General features: G+C 36.5%; 1 protein-coding gene across 3 annotated transcripts in view; it reads right to left on the reverse strand.

The window, feature by feature from the left end:
* Positions 1-21,813, reverse strand: part of GPCPD1 (glycerophosphocholine phosphodiesterase 1) — a 45,999-nt gene that overhangs the window by 14,231 nt on the left and 9,955 nt on the right. For all 3 annotated transcript variants that reach the window (XM_080341588.1, XM_080341589.1, XM_080341587.1), the window contains exons 3-13: positions 19,253-19,337; positions 18,313-18,397; positions 12,026-12,101; positions 10,195-10,236; positions 8,819-8,942; positions 6,727-6,973; positions 5,473-5,635; positions 5,251-5,383; positions 4,974-5,028; positions 2,954-3,046; positions 981-1,058 (exon numbers count right to left, since the gene is read on the reverse strand). In XM_080341588.1, the coding sequence (XP_080197714.1) occupies positions 981-1,058; positions 2,954-3,046; positions 4,974-5,028; positions 5,251-5,383; positions 5,473-5,635; positions 6,727-6,973; positions 8,819-8,942; positions 10,195-10,236; positions 12,026-12,101; positions 18,313-18,397; positions 19,253-19,337 (1,181 nt within the window). The remainder of the gene's footprint in view (positions 1-980; positions 1,059-2,953; positions 3,047-4,973; positions 5,029-5,250; positions 5,384-5,472; positions 5,636-6,726; positions 6,974-8,818; positions 8,943-10,194; positions 10,237-12,025; positions 12,102-18,312; positions 18,398-19,252; positions 19,338-21,813) is intronic.

The following is a 21,813-nucleotide window of genomic DNA, read 5'->3' on the forward strand; positions in this document are numbered from 1 at the left end:
AGTACACATCACAATTTTCTTTCAAACTTTAAACCATGAAGATTTCAAGGAAAGCTAAAAAAAAAAGAGAAAAAACCCTGAAAATGTTCTTACTGAAAATTCAGAAAACATGTTGAAGTGTAGAAACACACATAATATAATTTAACATTAAGATGCGAAGTCGCCTGAACATTAAACCCTCCTCTGTCAGATGTTACGCTCCATGTTTCCAGCCAAGTGCAGAGCACTGACAGTGGGTTTAGTGTAGTCACATACTGAGATAGAATCAGGCCGCATCAGAGCCAACTACCTCACTCCATTCAAAATCTCCACAAAAAGGGGGAGACCAAGTCATTTTAAGTAAAAAAAAATTATAGTTCTTTGATTAGACAGATGCTTAATTGTCTGAGGACAGATATCTCAGCTGGGTCTTCGGCAGCTCAGTCTCATTCCCTGACTACCCTTTTAAGGAGGCAGGGCGCTTCTGTTTAGAAGATACAGTGATAGCCAATGTAAGAAAAACAAGGAATTTGTTCTAACCAGGCTGTCCAATCCATACCACTGAACCACAGACCCTTCTACACCTCCACATGCACCTCCTAAGAGTAGTTCAACATTATTTAGATCTCTCTTGTTAATGCAAAACCATTTGAAAATTAGATAGACTTTGTGACAGATATCTGTCTTCTTCAACAAAGACTGCAAAGCATTGGCTTTCAATGAACCATACCACCACTTTCAGCCTTCCTTATTTTCTAAAAATCATAAAATGGATCTACACAAGTGGTCAGGCTATTTTTCTAGAAATAGAAGTAATAAAATTTACTCAAGTATGGTGCAAAAGTAATGTTCTTGGAATTAGCTACTTGTTCTACTAGTACAATTTTTAAAATGTGCTCTGCCAAACTATCTATAGTTACTCCAAAAAAAAAAAAACAACCCTAAGCTTCATACGCAATTTGGAATTTTACACATAGCATATCTAGCCAAAGCAACAATACCTTCAATAACTGCAGCTGATCAAATGTGAGTTCTTTGACTGCAATCTCAAACAGTTCCAAAGGTTCTGTATCCAGTTTCTTTGAAGAGAAATAATACATCATTAAGCATCACTGAAAACTACGAAAAAGCCTACATGCTTTTAATATGCTAACATTAAAGGCAACTCATTTTTTCCCTTTTATTGATAAAAATACAAGTGACATCTTATTATAATACAAGTAAGATGATCAGTTTCCGGAAGACAACATAGGCACTTGGAAACATAAAAGAGGTGTCAGTTTGAAAAAATCAGATTTGGTCTTTCATACAGGTCAGAAGCTCCAATGTTCTCCCTTCAGAAAGCTTAGCACATTTATTTTGTAAAAATCTTGATCAGTTAATGTATTCAGGAAAAAAGTTCAGAAGTAAAGAAATGCATTAAAAAAAATATTCCAAGGCAGTTCAGTTTATTATTATCTATCCAATGTGTCAGAAACTAATAAAAAAAGACAGGTGTCCTGGCAAAAATGAGAGAGACGCACACCCTCGCCCCCAAAATAAAAATCTGGTGTAAAAAAAAATTAATTTCTATCAATCTATTTTTTACTTCCCCTCTTCACTATAAAGGAACATGCATTTCCCTTATTCAAAGTTCCATTCTACAACAGTTCAAATCCAAGCTTCTTACAAATTCCGATATCACTAGGGGTGTGAGAGTTCAATGACACAGATTTAGTGATAAGACAGAATTTATCTCAGTGTCTGCTCTCCCATACTATTTTAATTTTCACTGACAGAACTAAAAAGGAAGAAAACTACAAGAGAACAGTGTCCAACCTCCCTGCACTGCTGCTGAACACAAGTATTCTGGCCTCAGCGCAGAACATGCAATGGACCAGATGGAAATGCACCTCAGTGGTTTTTGGTTTTTTTGAGTCACCATTCCTTATGCCTATATGGTTCTCATTATTAACAACCATGACATTTTATGAAAACATTCAATTGTCATGCTTCATAAAACTTGGGTATTTGGGAGGTGTTGTGCAGCCTGTTCAGAGCCCTTTTTAAGGAATGCTTATCCGTAAGTACAAGGAACAGTATTATTCCCTGCCTCTTACATTCCAGTACTCTTGATGCTTACAAAAATAGCAGAAAAGAGCTTTTAGTTAAAAAAAAAGGAACAACAGCGACCTTATGAGGTACACAAGGAAAGAAACAGGACAGTTGTTTTCAAGAGCCATTTTCCTGCTCCTAGAACCATCTTAACTAATTTCCTTCTGTTTGACCGAGCAATCCAAAAGCAGTTCTTCAGCCTCGCTGTCCCAACAAGACATGAAGTACATTGTTTACCTCACAGTTAAAGGACATGCAAAATGCTGAAGTTAAAAAGGGTTACAGTTAGAAAAACTATTGGAATCCAAGCCATTTGTGGCTAATCAAACTCCCTAAATGAAGGACATCCTTGTTTCTCCCACTTTTCTGCTTTCCACCTACTGGCCACTACTGGGATACCAAACAAGGTTGACTTTGGTTCTACCTAAAGAGCTTTTATGGGTACATAACTGCTTAAGAGAAGTATACATTTAAGTGGCAGCAGGAGTAAGAAATCATGCTGAGAATCACACTAACTCTCCCTCAAAAAAAAGAAACAACCATAAAAATCTTACTCTGACAGTCTAAGGGAGTCCCAGGGGTATTACTGAATATAGTGAAGTTGCCTTTGTTTTTCTTCCAAACCATAGATCAAAAAAAGCTAAAAAATAACTACAACAGTTTGAAGAGTCTCAAACTATGTATCTGAAATGTTGATGTTGCTACTACATCAAGTGGAAAAACTCAGCTTCCCTGCTCTACTTCATGCACATAGTAATGCTGCACACTTATTCCCATTCCATCACTTTATTCCCCATAATTATTTGTATGAGAGACTGTTTTTTTTTTTTTCCTAGAATAGTCACATTTAAAGACAAAATACAGATATCATCTTCTTTACCTTTTTCATGGCCATGCAACATGTGAGATCGTGGTATACAATAGGCACATGATCTTTAGAAAGATGTACATCAAATTCCACATAAGCTGCTCCCTAAAGAAAATTGAAAAACACACATAACAAAACAAAAACACATGAACTATTTATGCAAAGCACTTCAGAACTGCAGACAAGTTGTCAAGTATCCACAGGTCCTGGGCATCAACCAGAAGTTGAATGCAACTGGCTATTACCAGTTAAATCATAAAAAAGGATTAGAAATTAAAAACAAGCAAGACACATATGGGAAAGTATTTTAATTACCATAACACAGTTCTGATATATATATATATATATATATATATATATATATATATATAGCTTGCTTAATCTTGTAAACCCTGTGCTAACATTCACGTATCATAAATTTGATTTCAGAGAAAGGCTAAGATGATGTTTTTAAAGGTAACTGCCCCTGCAGTGCCCATTCTCCCTCCTCGCCACCCCACAAGTGATTGCTACAGACTGGTAAAGCTCCAGGGAGATACTTCATATAGTGGGGAGGTTCTGGAGTCACTAGTAATGCAGTAGTGTGTTATGCGCAAGAGCAGAAATAGTTGTGTTGAGTATTCTCCTGTACTTTTCAACTGAATGTTATTTTCTGTTAAGTTTAAAAAGGAAGAAAGATCAAACGAACTTTTGAAAAGAGGAGGGCCAGAAAGAAACACACAGGAACAATTTTTTTACTTATTTGGGCTGTCTGTAAATCATTCCTTTGAAAAGCCTCCAGAAATAACAATCATTGAATTGTCATCCTGACTGGAACACTCTTCTTCAATCAGTACAGAAATAAAATAGGACAGGCTTTTTTTCCAACACTTTTGTCAGCAGAAATATTTTTAGAGTGGTGGCCTTCAGCTTTTTCAGTCTGCAAACAGTTGAAAGTACTTTTCTGGTAATGCTGCTGATGACTTCATAGTAAATTTCTGCCTCAGTGCACACTTGTGGGCTTTTAAAAGCTATCTATAAACCTACAGTATCCACCCAGAAATTAAGAACTACTGTTCAAAAGGATAATTGAGTAGCTGCGGTTTTCTTATGCTCTGCAGTCTGTCCAGACATTGTGTTCAAATTATACTCTGACTCCCAAACAAGAGAGAGCTTTCAGCTATGACTCTTGAGGAATACAGTACTCCAGAATCAGTAGCCAATAAACATAATACTCCAGATTCTGCTCCCATCCTTTTAACAACTTCAAAAGATGTTTAGTAAGAATCTACACTTAGTGAAAAAGTACCTGAAAAGGCTTAGGAACCCTACCAGTAAGTGGCAGGTGATCCCACAGCAGCATCTTTATGTGACTGTAACCACAGCTCTTCACGATGAAAACACGAGCTAGACAAGGAACCTCTGAATGTGCTTCTGACTCAAGCTACTCTGCTGCAGCATCTCACTAGACTGTCTAGATCAATCTTATCACAGATCACTTCAGTGACCAAGATAAAACTGACCACTTCAGCCAAAGAATTTAAGCACCTAAAGCTGGTATCTCCCAAACTGAAAGTCCCATATCAGAATTCCAAGTCTTAATTGTAGCAAGCACTGAACGAAAGTATTGTTTTATTCTACCAACTCTGTTCCCAAGTCTCATTTTTGGACACCCATTTAATGTACTTAGCAATCTCTGAGTGAGACCTTTGCCACCTGAGAGTATACTGACAGACTCCAGCAGAGCCAAAGTTTTATTCTTTTGTTCAAAATTATTCCAACCCTATGTCTCTGCAGGGTTGAGATTCAAATATTCCCTGTATCAGAACACCTCCAGAACACATAAGATCGAAGTTTTGACTTTTTTTGAAAAACTTGAGAATGAGAGACTAATCTAGCTATTACTTCTCTTAGGGAACTTCCACAGTGATTTGATATAATTTTTTTATCAGTGCAATTACCATTCACTGTATTGAATCATGGAAATTAAGCAAACAAGCCAGGCTAGTTTTCACTATACGGGTACTATGTGCATGCAAATGTGCGTACATACATGACTAGCAGCATTTCTCAGGGAGGCAATAGTGTTCTCTTGAACTTTAGCAAGCCTGAAATAACACCAAAGAAAAAAGTTTTGTTAGATGCAGCATAGCACAAAAGTCCATTGAAACAACAGAAATATAAATCATTTAGAGAACACCCACATTCGACATTGAAATGACTTAAACGATTACGGGTTATAGCTTTTTATTTTAAATTGTCTGCTTCCCCAATTGATGTCAGTGAAACTAAACATAATGCCCCCCAAATGAAAATGCAAATGAACTTACTTGGCTGTTGTTGTAGAATTTCCTGCTCCTCTGTGTCCAACATCTAGAGTTTTTCTTGGTTTCCAATATTTTGCATACGAAGCCTTCATATCACAAGTGTATCCCTGGATTGGCTTAATAATTATGTAGTCCACTACAAGAAAAATACCGAACACTTCACATGTCAACAGATAACGGATAACTTAGAACAAAGTTATCTACATCTGTTTGCATCAACTGTACCTCTAACTTTTCCAATTGTCCTCCTTGGATTTCTGCTCATAATAGCAAGTGTAAGAATCCCAGCACTTTTTCCAAGTTCTGCAATTGTGGATGACAGGAGGCAGGCAGAACCTACATGACCTGGGAGCGCATCGCCTTGTACTACCTTCTCACTTAAATCTTCCTAAAAACAAAACAAACAAAAAACCAAAACACCTATTGTTATATGTAGGTGAGAATTCTGAACAAACTTTTCATCCTTGCTCTTCAGGAAGATATATACAGGCAGTTATGTAACAAAAATTTCTTGTGTGTTACAGAAAACACTAATTTTAGGCTAAAATTGTTTAATCTTACAGTATGTTCCAAATTACACTCTGGAATGTGAAACTGTTGATGGAAATCTACAAAACTCATGTACATTTGTCTTTGAAAACTCTTAATTTTGATAAGCTGCTCAGAACAAAATTGCATGTGTGGAATAGCCTGTCTTGTGAAAAGCCCAAGTCTTGTTTAGAACAAAGATGAATTGGAACAATATATATGCTTAATATACCTTTGCATTCATTTGCAGGGAAGGATGAGGGCAACTAATATGCAGAATGCACTTGACCATAGTCAAGTTCAGGAACTATGTAGCCGCTTTACAATTATGAGTGTAAGTGCATTAAGGACATTTTTAGATCAAAAAGAGAATGCTTAAAACTTTCTTTTGCATAAACGGTATGAAGAGGAACAAGTTGTTTTCTTTTAAAAAGGACTTAGATGATTAGGATCTTTCAGGGAAAAAAAAAAAGAGTGTAAACTAACAGATGAAGCAGTAAGAATCCACAAATATCCAGTTTTAATTTGCACTGGTTAGTTCAGAGAAACCTCTTGTTTATAACTTGAAAATTAAGGTTAAATATTTGTAACGTAACTAGTTCATATACACAGTATTCAGGTTCAAGAAGGATGAGCAAAACTTAGCTCTAGTAAAGGACAAAAATCAAGCGAACCTAACTACTTGCAGTACTGCACACTAAGATTTGAGTCTAATTTGTACTGACTTCTAAATAAGAAGAAACTGCAAAACTTTCTGTGCCATATTGAGAAGACACACAAAACCTTTCTGCAAAATAGGTTAGTAGCCAATAGCTTTATAACTTGTTTACACAAGTCACAAAGGTCAAGAATATTAGCAATAGCCCTACCCCAAAAGTACAGTCTTCAAGGTGATTGACTCTAACTCCCAAAGGCAGACTGGAGTTGCTTCTTAGTGGTAAAGAGACATACCTCAAAAAAATCAAAGATTAATTCCAAGTTATCAGGCTCCATGGTCTGTATCGTGTATTCTATCCACCGGTCTGGCTGCAAAGCGTAACCACAGTCTGGCTGAGAGTGTCGACATTTATATTCATTGTTACTTATTAAGGAGAACTCCACAGTGTTTGCCATTTTCTGAGGGACAGTAGGGGATGTTTTCTCTTGACCTTCTTCGTCATCCTCATCTTCCTCTAGGCCTTCTAGAGTCAGTTTTACTCTGCTCAGCCAGAAATACAACACAAATGATTAATTTACAGAAGTGTCTTTGGAAATGCTAAAGAATTAGAAAGAAGCTTGAACAGAAGATCATGTAACACAAGAATTCTTCTCAACAGTACCATCTACAGTACAGCACTGCACACAGTGGACTCTCACAAGAGTCAGTTTGCAGCTGTTGTCTAAATCTTATTTTAGTCAGATTGCTCAAGTCATTTCTAAAACTGGAACCTGGGTAAAAGTGAAAATTGTACTAGTGGTCTGAGAAGCAGCACTTCACCAAACTAATGATTTGGGTTACCAAACAGCCAGCCTTTGTCCACAGGTTGATACCCATAATCTCAAAAGGCTGGTGAAAAGCATTGAAAACAGCAATAATCCTCAAGATCAACACCTGAACAGTGGTAGTTGCTAATAAACGCACACACACACAACTTTAAGTCTCTCTGAACACCGATAAGGCAGACAAATGTATTCCAACAGACATAAACAAGATAGCCAGAAGTAATTAGTAAGTCCCTTCAGAGATCCTGAATGGTCATTTAAAAGTAAACTGAATGCAATTTCTGAAGAATCCTGGAGTGAGAAGAATAAGCTTCTTTTGTAAGGCTCAGAATTCATTATTATACAGAGCAAACCTTCCACACAGAATTAATTATGCCAGTGATGAAAGCAGATATGAGTAAACCAAATCCCTTTCTGAATCATCTAAGCAACAGATGGAATAAAGAGTCATCATTTAGTTAGATGCCAATTCACTAGTAAAACTGAAGTCATATCTCAAAGAAACAACTACAATCATAGAAATTCTTTATACTGAGTCCATGTCCTGGTTTTGGCTAGGATAGAGTTAATTTTCTCCCTAGTAACTGTTCTAGTGCTGTGTTTTGGATTTAGTATGACAATCATGTTCATAACACAGTGACGGCTTAGTTGTTCTGAAGCAGTCAAGGGCTTTTCAGCTTCTCATACTGGCCTGCCAACGAGAGGGTGAGGAGTGCACAAAACATTGTGAGGAGACATAGCTGGGACAGCTGACCCCAACTGACCAAAGGGACATTCCACACCATATGACATAATGCTCAGTATATAAAGTTGGGGTAAGGAGGAAGAAGGGGGGACATTCTGAGTGATGGCATTTGTCTTTCCAAGGAACTGTTACATGTGATGGGAGACTGGCTTTCCTGGAGATGGCTGAACACCTGCCTGCCAATGGCAAGCAGTGAATGAATTCCTTGTTTGCTTTGCTCGCGTGTGCAGCTTTTGCTTCACCTATTAAATTGCCTTTATCTCAGCCCATGAGTCTTCTCACTTTTACTCTTCTGATTCTCTCACCTCTCCCACAGGGCTTAAACCACAATACTCCAACATTCACCTTGACTGGAAATCTGTAATGCCAGTGGAGAACTAACCATATATTAAATGGAGAGGGCTGTTTACTTTGGTAAGGAGAAAAAGTAGTAACAAAAAACCTGGAAGCCTTCTCCCTTTCCTTTCTCTGTACTTCCGCTTCTATTCTGCTCTTTTCAAGAAGAAAAAAGAACAAAGAAGCTGAAAAGTATTAAGTCAGCAGTGAAACTAGCATAGCTTTGTTTGACTGTCTTCATTTGTTGAATCTGAAGAAACTCTTTTTACACTGTATTAATAATGAGTTCACTGAAACACACCAATGATTAAATGTTATGACCATATTTTTACAAAGTGCTTAAATACTTGGAAATTTGACTGATTGTACACCTCTATTAGCAACTCAAAATTAATTTAAAGGCTACATTAAATAAAAAGAATCACTAGTATTGACAACTAACATCAGATAAATTGCCAACTGAGATGAGCAAGCTCTTACCTAAACCTTGATGTTTTAAATTGCTTCTTAGATATCACTACAGGTGGTTTCTCAGAATAATGCAGACGCAATCTAATTTCTGTTTGACATGTCAGCCACCCAGAATCCACAGTTTCAATACCATCTATCAAAAACAAGAAGTAGAAGACACTTTAATAGCTTGTTTTACAGAGATCTAGACAGTTTAACATACAAAAATATAAATACAATTCCTCTGACACCATTTCCCAGACAATCCTCCTTATCATTAGCCTCATTCAATAGTATTTCCAGAGAATCTATTGAGTGCATCCTTTCACCCGTCTTTCCTGAATTACCCAGAACAGACAACAGCTACTGCAGTTGTTTGCTGGCTTTTAAAGGGATTAAATAGGAACAATGATCCTTGCCAGCTTCCTGGGTAAACTGTCTGCAGGAGGGCACGAAGTATTCCAGTGTTAATTTTACTTATGGTATCAAGGGCTAAGTTCTCCAAAGGTAAACATAACATTCTGTTGTCTTGGGATCTCTAAATACATGGAATAACACTGACAGAAACTCTGAAGATTCATACGCAACTTGAGACTCCCTGTCTATTGAGACACAGGTGCTACATTAGCTCAGCACAATCGATGCCAGTAAAGCAGCGTAGGTCTGCAGGATGGGATAGAGCAACATGTATGACGGAGAAACAAAGCATGGAGAAAAATCCTCAAGCTCAGCACCTGAACAAGGAAAGCCTGCAAAGAGGATGGCCAGAAAACACAAGCTGCCAGACAGGGTGCTGAAGCAGATCACACAGTTCTGAGCAAAACGTATAATTTGATAAAGATATGAAGAAAAATGAAAATATTTAATACAAGATGTATGAGATATGATGTTAGGCACCACAGAATTGAGCATTAAGTGAGAGGTGGGTTAGAACTGCCAAAAGTGAGACATATGCACACACAAGAACATGAGGTTTGATCTTATGAGAGGTTTTGGCAGTTATGTGCCTAACCAAAGAGGCAGATTGTGTACATTTAGCGTGTGATAATATTTTTCTAGGCATAAGGAGCTTTTTCTAAGGCTAGGTTTTAAGAGGAAGCTAACACTATTCTGTATTTCCAAAAACATGTGCTCATGATCTAAAGTTCACAAATTTCAACCTTTAAGACCAGCACACTGAGAATATTTCAACTCTTCCTAGAAGTCCTTCATTAACATTAGAAGGGATTACAGATTGAGTGTGAATTCATTAATGATAGATACAAGAATAACAGTATAAGCAGAGAAAACAATCATTTACAGGCAATTCCTGTCAAAACTAACTTACTAATGCAAGTAGTTTTCAACTACAACACCATATCTTGTAAAAATTAAATACACAGTAAAAGTCAATATATCTCACTTACTACGGACTCCAAAGCGTCCATCGTCAATAGTGATTTCATTTTCTAGAATTAAAAGGAGGGGAAAACAATGGAAGAAACTAATTAGTATTCACATTATAAAGAATCATTGCCAAGGTAAATTAATTTTACTTTTCCACTTCTAAAAGGTACATCTAATAAAAAAAAGTAGGATAACTGAAACAGACAAAGAATAAGCATGTTTATTGCAACCTTCTATAAAGCTTTTTCCCAATTTATGCTTTTTCTTGGTTTCCACAAGAAAAAACAATCAACACACAAAATGCTATAAGAATTGTTACCTAAAGTAATCTGAACTGAGAAAAGAAGGTTGCATGGTTTCCTAGTTTGCTGCAGTATTTGTCAGTAGTACCTACACCCTACTAGAATCTAAGATGCTTCTCTTGTTAGTGTCAAAGACATTAAAGTTTCTTGCAAACATACAAGAAAGCCGTCCTCCTGCACATTTACAGTTAAAGCTTCTAAATCTAGTCACAATTAAAATGCTTATTCTGCCCATGTGGCAGAAAACAATCTACAATGAAATACTCAAAATGCTGATTTGACAAATATTTCTATCGTTACCCTCTCTCCAATGCTCTAATAACCGAAACCTTAAGGCACTAAGTAAACTGACCACCATTACAGAACTGCAGTAGTCTAAACAAACTATACATGTCTCAAAACATATCTTAACAAAATTTTGTCTCTATAGCCATTAATCCTGTTTTTTATAAGAAGAATCACAGGCCTGCCCTCAATTTTTAATAACTACATGCAACAACTTATGACCATAATGACCAAGTGCTAACATCCTGGTTTTGCTGCATTTTCTTAAAGACTGCTTAGGAAGCATTGAGTATTACTTGGGGAAAAAAAAAATCCTGACTGTTTGGAATGAAGTTATCCAAATTTAGAGCTAAAGTCAAGACTCTAACAGAGAGGGTAGGCTGCTGCCCTAGTCAGTTACTGACAACTACAGAAACATAATCTCCTTACAGGAACAGAAGCACAACTTATCAAATTGAAGTTAAAAAAAGGGTGGGGGGAAACATGATCATGGTACTCTTCATGATTAACAAATAGTTTTATGCTCGTTTCTTTCTAAAATACATTTTTTCAATACAAGAGAAGGTATTTAATAGATATAAACTCCTAAGTGTGGAGGAAATAACATTTTTCATATGCTAGAAAAGGTAAAACATGCCATCCCATAGCAGCATAAGAGATCTAAATCACGAGCTACATTCAAAAGTTATTCCAGTCACTCTTAAAAACCAACATTTTTCCCTGTTCAGAAAAGCATTAGGAAGTTGTATGTAAGTCTGCATGCCAACATTTCTTCCAGCAAAATTAATTTCTGCAAAATTGCCAGGTAAATAAGCCCATTCATGTTTCTATTTACATTAATCCATTTACTTAAAGAAGTCTAATTAATATTTTTTCCTTAAAAATTTTACTAATGAAATAGTAGTTAAATAAAAACAGCAGTGACTTCACACCCTCCCCCCGTCCCCACATTTTGTCTGAAAAAATAATATGGATCCTTAGTCTCAAAGAATTAAACTTACAGAAAATTATTATAATTCCTAATTAACAAAAAACCAACCCACATAATCTTAAGGATGGCAGCAAAGAATTTCACATCACATTTTTAAATTACTTATTTATATATGTATATATATTTGAGAGTAAGGCCCATGTTGTGCACAGAAAAAGTTTATACCTCCAACATATTATTTTAAAACTATAGTTATCAATCCCTCTAAACCAATGTGCAGCATATTAGCAATCTTATGCATATGCCTCAAACAGATGCAGTTGATGCCCATACCTAAAGGGGTAATTGATCGTGGTTGTAGATGAGTCTCCCACGTGTGAACTATGACTTCACAGGGACCATCGATAGTCTGTAATTTAAAAGTTAAATGTCTGCAATAATTTCTTTTGTTATATCTGATTTTCTACCCATGAAGCTGTTTGGGATGGTTGTAAACTAAACTTACAGATTTAAGAAAAAGGAGAAGAGACAGAAGAAGGGAGGGAGAAAGAATGAAAGAAAAGGAAAGAAAGAAAGAAAGAAAACAGATCAAGCTTGTTTCTTACCCCTGCAACTGCTGATGATGCTATTTGATGTGTCAGGTATACACATGACAAAACTTGTGACAAAGACTGACAGGGTGGAGAAGTTACATGGAATTATTAAATATTTACTGCTTACAGCAACTCCAATGGACTACTTTAGTTTCCTTCTGATACAAAAAAAAGTGCCTCTCAACTCATTAAGTGTGCTTGCTTTTTGCTTAAGATACTAGAGCAACAATTTATGAAAAACATAACCCACATCTCTAATTCCAAAGAGCACTCAGCATCTCCTCATACAGTTAACAGTTGCAGGGGTGGGTTCTCCCTCAAAATTTGCTTGACTAATTCAAAGTCTATGAAATACAGTTATTTTAGTTGTGGTACAGGCAAGCAAATTATTCACCATCTAATTAAAACATGAACACTTGGAATTTTGCTGCCTCAAAAGGAAAAAGACACTGATACAGTCCAATCAGCCAGCAGCAAAGCCCCTGCAGTCTATTTCAATTGAAGCACAGTAAAACAGATTCTTCCACTGAAAAAAAATTACCTTCCCTCAAAAGACTACATTTGTTGGCAAACATAGCCAAGACTCAGACAGAAAATCAGAACAGTAACTTAATCTCTTCTTTCAGAACAATTTACATTTGAAACTTTCTAGGTTAAAGCTTTCAGGTAACCGCCGGCTAACAACAAAAAGAACATCCTGATTCCCAGCTCGGTCACCCTAAAGTTTTCCCTAACATTGCGTGGTTGTTACCATCAGTCATAAGAACCACTGTCAAATAACTGCAGAGTTTGTCATTTTGGTGTTCTGGGCCTAAGTAACTCTTCTTTCCAAAAGACTTGCTGCTGCTGCCAGTCACGTAAGCTTTAATGCCAACTTGTCCCAGTACTTCAGGTGCTTGTTTAAATAGATTTCAGATCAACAGGGACACCCAGGCAAGCTTCAAACTCAGCAGTCTAATTACACAGTACCATAATGCTTTGTTATCTTTCAGCTCACTGAATAAATTCCTTAGCAACAGATGGAATTTCTTGACATATCAAACACATTTAATCTACTATGCTTTTGGATGAGTTAACAGCAAAAGCCAAATACTTTAAAAGTGCTCAATAAGACAGGTTTGCTCTCAGTCTCAGCTAAAAGCAATTCCATTTTTTTAATTCAGAGGCCTCCATACTTAATGGGTCATGTCAGAATAAAATACATACAATTAAAGTTCTACTTTAAAAACAGAATGCATGTAAATATAAATCAAATTAGATGATACTGATACTGTTGTTTTCAGTTTATTCCTGTTATAGGGCAGTTTTAATTCCCATCTTCTCATTGTTGCAACAATGATCACTTTTGTGGACTTATAGAACAGTAAATAATCACAAAGTTTCTTCCCAGTTCCTTCACAGCAGATCCACAGTGTCTTTTCACAGTCACAGTTTCCTAGGCTGAAACCTGTGTTTGCCAGCAGAGAGCCAACAATTCCTAACACTGGGCAGGCCTGCAAGCTCTCCAACAGTGACTCCCACAAACACAGACGGAACTTGTAGCTTAAAAAACTGGAAAATGCAAATCTGTTCTTACATGGATTAAGCTGTTTTCTTCAAAAGGTAAGCAAAGGCCTTCCTTGTAGAAACCCCCAACACACTGTATTAAAGTACCAATATCAGTTTATTTCTTACACTTCTGTTATCATACGTTTTCATTTTAGGTTCTAAAATTATGAATGAGAATTAGAGTAACATTATCTCAAAAATAAGCCAAACACACTGGATACATTCAGCAAAATTTCATCCCCTGAAAAGAATATAGTGGGCTGGTCATGCATTTAATTATGCACAATCCCTGCTCAGACTGTCTGTGTGTTTATAGGCATTTACATAATGTTTTAATTACATGTAACAGAAGCCATTGTTACAATGATGTTAAAACACTGATGCAATTTCAGCGACCACATTTGAAAAAGAGCCCAGTTCAGATCAGCCTATAGCAGAAGTAAATGATGTGTCACCAATATTCACGGTACAGTAACATTACCTAAAAAGCCTCTGCTAGGACACTCTTACAAGGGCACCTGTCCAAATGTCACATAAAGCATTCCAGTGGGCAGTACGCTGAGACTACAGTAAGTGGCACTGCATGGCATGGATCCCTCCCTACTAACACAGAGATCAACTCCTTTTACATTGTCAGAAGCTGAGGGAGTTCCCCAGTAGTGATTAAGCACCTCTGAAATTAAGGGTAAAATGCTTGTTTAATGTTCTCAAGGTTCAAAGCAGTGTGATGCACACTCTGCATTAAGTGCTTGGGTGCTCAACACAATTAAAAAGCAAAAGCACTTCCATGGATGGTTAAATAATAATTTAGGAGGGCAGTTCCAAACTTCCTGATCCAAGGCAACATAACAGAGTAGGCATTAGGAAAAAAACCCAACACGTAACTACAAGTCTCCAACTGCACTGTACTTCTTAAAACTATGTTTTAAGCATATCAATCTACTTCAACAACATGAAACAGGTAAAAATATTAGACCTAACTGCTGATGCTGGATTTCTGACAAAAATCTCCCTGGACTTCTGTACTATATAAGAACCAGTAACTATGCACAAAACAAAACAATCAGCCAAAACCATTCCTGCCAAAAGTCCTGGGCTAAATAGAGATTTTGTAGCTTTAGTATTTCCAGTAATAGTTTAACACACAATCTGCTGTCTCAGCATAGACATGGTAGAGGTGTTCCTGTGTTATTATCAGGTTAACCACGTTATTAGTCTAACAAAACCTTTTCTAAGTCATTTAGATGTTAAAGACATTACTGAGTCTAGACCTAGGTTTCACCTTTATTACTATATTCTGAGCACTAGATTTACTTTCATTTTAGAAAAGTAAATTTAAGTCTCATTTTAAACCTTTAAAATTAAACAATATTCTTACAAGTGTGAAAAATGTTCACCAATGCAGCTTTAAAGGCCTGCTACATGCACAGATCGCTTAATTCTTTCACACTTTCCTTGAAGGAAATAACCCTAAACTTGCATGTCTATTTACTGTTCGAAAAAGAAATATAGAACATAGCTTAACAGAATAAGGCATGTATTTACCAAGGTTTTCGATATGCATCATGCAAACAATACATATGCTAACATCCTCCTAAAACATACAATATACAGAAGACTTAAATTCCAGCCAAGGAGGGTCGGTGGGTCATTCCTCCCGCAACAAACAGAAGGTATGTGTAAAATAAAACATGGGAAGATTCTCACAGTAAGGTAACTGGTACCAGACTATGTTTACGAAAAGGGCAAGCCTTGAGCAAAATAGTTTAAATTACTGTCTTACTTCATCAAGTGTATGTATTTACTTTTATTTTAAAATGTTTACAATTACTCTCATATTGTCCTTAAAATGTTTACAACATAGTAAAAGCTCTTGGTATGCAGGAGCCAAGACTTGCACCAATTTTATAGTACAATGTTTTCTGTGTATACATTCATTTACTTGTATTCCTACAATAATTCTATGAATTTCAATGCAGAGTATAAAAAAAAAAAATCACCACTCTCTCTTTATGTAACCAGAATCATGTTAACACCAAAATGCTTCAGTGCAAACAAACCAAACTTCCCATGACAGTGTACTACCCTTCAAGCAAAATAACATAAAGATCAAATTATCACTTTTTTTTTTTCAAGGGGAAGTAAGAAAAATACTTTTCTATTTGTTTGGTGGGTTTTTTTTTTGGTTTTGTTGTGTGGTTTTGTTTTTGTGGGGTTTTTTGTTTGTTTGTTTTCAAAATGTGAATTACTCTATCCATTTTCACATCTAGTCTGTGGCAATATTTTGGATAACAAGAACTATAATTTCTGTGTATAAACATGCATTATCCCCAACTTTGCCACCATATCCATGTCAAGAAAGGAACAGTAACTTCAGCTGGATCTGTCTTCAGAGTGATTTAATCAATCATGTGGTGTCAAATTCACATATTCGGACTTTAAAATATATTTAAGATGTATTTAAATTATCCTACTACAGACCATGACACACAAAATCGTGCTGATATAAAAAGTTAACAATGTCTGAGGGATCATATATTGCAAGTCTATCAAATTTAGGAGATTAATCATAGCAATGACTAATGAAAAAAAATACCAAAATAAAACTATTAAGAATAATTAAACTTAAAACTGTATTTTCCTTCTCAGAGTTGTTAATACCAGAGTCCTCCATATACCGTCTCATCTGCACTACATTGCGCATTATATTCCTGTTAGGATTAAAGGATCTTGCTTTTTCATTTTCTTCAGAAAATTTACAAAAAAAAAAAACATTGTAGGTGGAATTTTTTTTTCAAGAGACTTCACATTGTAAGGAATAAAAGTCCTGTACACTTAATAGGTAAAGGCTGGACACCGCTAAGTGGATAATTATGTACCCTGGCAACTTACATACTTTGTTTTGTAGAGTGATTTTCTTTTTTCCTCCTTTTAATACATAGTAGCTCTTTATGCTGGTATTCCATAAAATGTATACTTACCTTGGCAGACTCTGCATCACACGGTACATAAAGCATGCACGATACAGAGCACCTACTTAAAGAAACACACTCACCAATACATATCGTAAACTTTTTCAAATGTTAAAACAGAAATTGTGTTGCCTATGAGCACATTTTCTGCCAATCTGTACTCATTAAGTGTGTTTTTTCCTACTGTGCTGTTGCTTTTATTTTAAACTTAGGGGCTTTTGCAAAAAATGTAAGAGTTCCATCAGAGCCTCTAGGCTGTAAGAACTCATCTACTTTTGGTCTCAGTTTGACCTCAGAAAAAGAAATCTATTATTGATTTTCCCTTCTTTTGCCTCAGAGTAACAACTTAAACATCAGTTTCAGATTAGACTATTTCATATGCTGTAATAAAAAAAAAAAACAGAATTGTGTGTCAAACTTTTTTTTTACTGAAAGGCTAGTCCAGCTGACAAAAAACCACATGCTCTTGACAGTAACTTAAAATATTTAAAAGATATAGATGGATGATACTGCAAGTCATTTTGCACATTTAGCTACAGCCTTCATAATCCCAATTTCAACAAAGAACTAAAGGCCAGGGTAAACAGCTACAGGATATTAATAGAGTAAGAAAGACAGCAAAGATAACTGTAAGAAATAACCCATTTAAAGCTATTATAATACTTGTTATCAAGAAAAACAGGTAAAGAATAGCTGTTTATTTTCACAACTTAGTCCAAATTTTTTTCTGGATGCAGTCTCATTCCTAGTCTGAAGAACTTCCCATTTACCCCAGCTGGATTTTTACAGACCAGTATACTGCCACGTAGATTCAACTCACATGCAATTTTGACATCAATACCTGTAAAAATACATGTGTGCCTGTCTCTTGGGTTTTTTCCCGCCAAGTCATGCAAATACCTATATACAAACCTAGAGAAAATACTAGGACGCCCCATTCCTTGTTTGACCTTTTCACTCCAAGAGATTAACATATGTTAATTAAGCAGCCCAAAAGCTAGTTAATACTACTCATGCTTCACCAAAAATCTGCAATAATTTTAAAAATTGTAGTAGTTTAGGCAAATTTAAATACACCTGCTCACACTAATAATTTTTCTCCTTCTATCGCTTGCTTCCATGCTAGAGATCCTTGTCTTCTGTAAGTCCATATACAATTTTAAGTGAAGAAGTTGTTCTCATTAGTTATAATGGGGCTAAAACTTCACCATATCATATAAGCTTTATTATAATGTCAGGCATTTCACTACAACTGGAATTTTTAAAACACTAACACTGGTAAAAGAGAGAAGCCAATTTCACAAAAATCATTACAGTTAACAGTATATTGTCTTCTATTTCCAGAAGTGAACTGCTTGTATTTCCACAAGTTTCGATGTTTCATATTTTGCAATTTAAGATTTATTTCTAAAAACTCAACTTCAACTCAGAAAAATCCTGTTTACTATACATAAGGGTGTTTTTTATTAGAGATGAGCCAACTTAACATAGAAAAGGTTGTACATACCTTAGGTTCTAGGAAGTATCCTTTAAAATACCGATACTGCACAGGTTCTCCTCTAGGAAGCTCTACAGTAGTTTTCCATAATTGACTGTGTAGAAAATAAAAAGTTTGAAAATACAGGCTAGCAGCCATTTCAGACATGTCTGTCCTAAGTGATATTCTACAATGAAGTTTAGCAGCAAGAAAGGTTTTCCAAGGTAACTTAGCCAAACATGCACAAAGCATAATAAATGCTTAGAACTGAAACTGCACTTTCTAATCAAAAGAAGTGCTCCCAAGGAGCAAGAATTCTCATCCTCATTTAACAGATGGGGAAAATATGATTAAATAATTCAGGGACTCATCCAAGATCACACAGCAAGTCACCAACAGAATTATAAATACATCATGTGAGCCCTATTTTCCTGCAACATACAGCGATACGCACGGCACCATTTTAAGAAAACACTGAATTCCTCTGTTCTATTTAAACTTTCTTCATGTACACTCATGTTTATATGCACACAAACCACTTAAGAGTTTTAATGCAACTCTGATTTTAAATAATCTCCCCATTTTTACAGCCACAATACTAACTTGTGTATGTTAAAAAGAAAGTAAGCACTATAAACCTCTCCTATAACTTGTTGTATAGTTATTGGACTAAGAATTATCCATAGCAGTTTCTTATTCAAAATGTCTACAACTAAACTACTGAAATATGCCAGCTACAATGGTAAAAGCATTACCTGTAACTAGAAAATCACACCCAAGTTAAACATTCTCTTAGACACTTTCCTAAGCATTCAAAATGTTCAAGGGCATCATAAGAAATTCCAGTGAGTTTTACTAACAGTAGGTGTAGCTCAATAGTTCACAAACTCAAAGCCAGAAGAAATTTATTGCTCCAAAACTCCAGCTACTTCAAAAGGAACAAGTATAAAAACCAAAACACCCAACCTACCGATCGTCAGTTTGGAGGACCACTGCAAGTTGAGGATTCCAATTTCCCAGAACACTGCAGCTCCCACATATTGCAAAAACCTCTCCTAGAAAAATTCCAAACAGAAGAACAATTATGAATACAGATGGAAAGGACAAACTACTATTTTGCTTTTACAGGGTTTCAACAATGTTTTTAGACACAATAAAAAAAAAAAAAAAAATCTGTTGCAGAAGAAGAAAATGTGAAGTTTTAAATATATTTAGGTACGATCTGATTAACCTTTTAATCTTGCTCTGCAAAATGTAAGAACTACCAGAGCATCTGAGCAACTTTTAAACCACATGCAAATAAAATTAACAATCACAAACAGAACATAGATATTTACTTCAGCCTCTCAAATGAAATACCTAAATGTAAAGTTTCAAACAAATTCACACTTAAACCAAAGCAGACATAAGACAGTTCAGCTACAGTCAAATTAGTCCCTTAATTGGGGGCAAGAGGAACATTTAAGAAAAAAGGAGAGAGGATATCCAGAGCTACACTGCATAGCGCATCAACTGGAAAAGCAAGGATCAAATAGATAGCTGAAAAGTCTGAAGCAAAGAAGTAGCAGTCTTAACAAAAGGAAGATACAAGCATCTCTGATGGTGATTTCCTTTCCTCAAACTGGGATGGCAGTAGCAATAGTGTTGGAACCACAGTAATCTGAAGATACAAAGTAGGCAAGTATATCTTTGTATGTATACCTTTTACTAAACCAAGTATCACAGCTGGAACTTTAAAGTCTGAATTAACAGTTTTGAGGAAGTCCATGTGCCTCTAAAATTGTGTCATTTTTTTTCCCCATTATAGGGGTTAATCTAATAAGAGATTAGCACCAAGATTGTTTATGAAAGAAACCCCTGCAGACCCCGTGGTTGCAAAAGATCTACAGTGCAGTGAATTGTATAGTAAGTATACTCATACAGCTGTTCCTAAAAGCAGCTTGCTGAAATAATTTTGGAGAACATCTTGAACTACAATCCCTTTTTAAAAAAAAAAAAAAAAAAAAAGCTTTTTGGATGCTTGCTATGAGCATACAAATGCAGACAAAAAACAGCTGTATGAGTATACTTACTATACAATTCACTGCACACAATTGGCTGGGTCAGGTGCTTTACCTTTTCCGTTCTGTACTGAGGCACGTTATGGTTTGTTTTTGCAGGGAGGAGATAAAGGGGAGAGGGAAGACCACCTGAATACCGCACAGTTAGAATTTCTGACTGCATATATTAAAAGAGAAGCAAAAATTCTTTTAATGACCCTTTAAAATAGCAGCATTTAGTACATCTTAGTGTACATGCAGGCCAACCTCTGAGGTGCTACCTAAATGATATTGCTCTTAGTAACAGCTATTATAGAATCATAGAATGTCCTGAGTTTGAAGGGACCCACAAGGATCATCGAGTCCAACTCCTGTCCCTGCACAGGACAACCCCACAGTTCGCACCATGTGTCTGAGGGTGTTGCTCAGTCTCTTCTTCAACACTGTCAGGCTTGGGGCCATGACACCTCCCTGGTAAGCCTGTTCCAGTGCTCCACCACCCTCTGGGTGAAGAACCTTTTCCTAATAATGTCCAACCTAAGCCTCCCCTGGCACCTTTTCTTGCCATTCCCTTGGGTTCTGAGCTAGAACAGTTTTCCGGACTCCTTTTTTAAGCAAATGTGAACATTCAGTGAACACTTGTAATTCCGCAAGGTACAACACACAAAATGCAACATCTGAACAAGATGGGCAGTTACCCCTAAATTCACTTCACCAATTACACTACAAGACTGAATCAGGATACTTAAATTATCCCAGGAAAGGCACAAGTGAAATGCACGATAAATTGGAACTGCCTTTTCAAAGGCAACTCAGTGGTGTTTGGTTTGGTTTAGTGTTTTAAGTTCAGGGATCTACAACTTCCCCCTCCCCTTGCCGCAGAATCCGATGCTGTTCCTGGCAGAGCTCCTGTAGCTACAGCAAAGAGGAAGCTGGTCCAGGTGTTCTGCCCAGCCCCAAAGCTTCCAACACCGTCACTGATGCTGCAATCCCTCTGCTTGGGCCAGCTCCATTGGAATGGTATTCCTGTGTATAGTTAGGAGCTAGAAGCTCCATTTTTTGTTTCATAATAGCTAATCTTTGGCCACCTAGCAGTCTCTTGGTAGAGGACTCTGTGCCAATGAAGTCCTAAAGGAGCCACAGCCAGTAACCAGTGACCCTCTTCCTTCCACCAGAATGAGGAAACAGTGAAGCCCTCCACATCACAAACACATAGAAACCTGTATCAACATGTTGACCTTCATCACCCATGTTGGCTCCAGAAGTGATTTCGCTAGAGGGATTGAGTCAAAGCATTAATCCTATGCTGGTGATACCCTTTTATCCTGTGAATTAGCCTGTAACCACTGGCTTTGACACCAACAGGATGGGACAGTGATGAGGACACGGGGAGCACATTTGTGCTCCAAGTGAGGATTCCTGTCTCACCAACTGACTATTCACCAGGATGATTTGACAAAATCAGTACGTGATATTCCTAAATAAACTGGAA

The sequence above is a fragment of the Nesoenas mayeri genome (genome assembly GCF_963082525.1).
Source record: "Nesoenas mayeri genome assembly, chromosome: 3".
In the NCBI taxonomy this organism is placed as follows: domain Eukaryota; kingdom Metazoa; phylum Chordata; class Aves; order Columbiformes; family Columbidae; genus Nesoenas; species Nesoenas mayeri.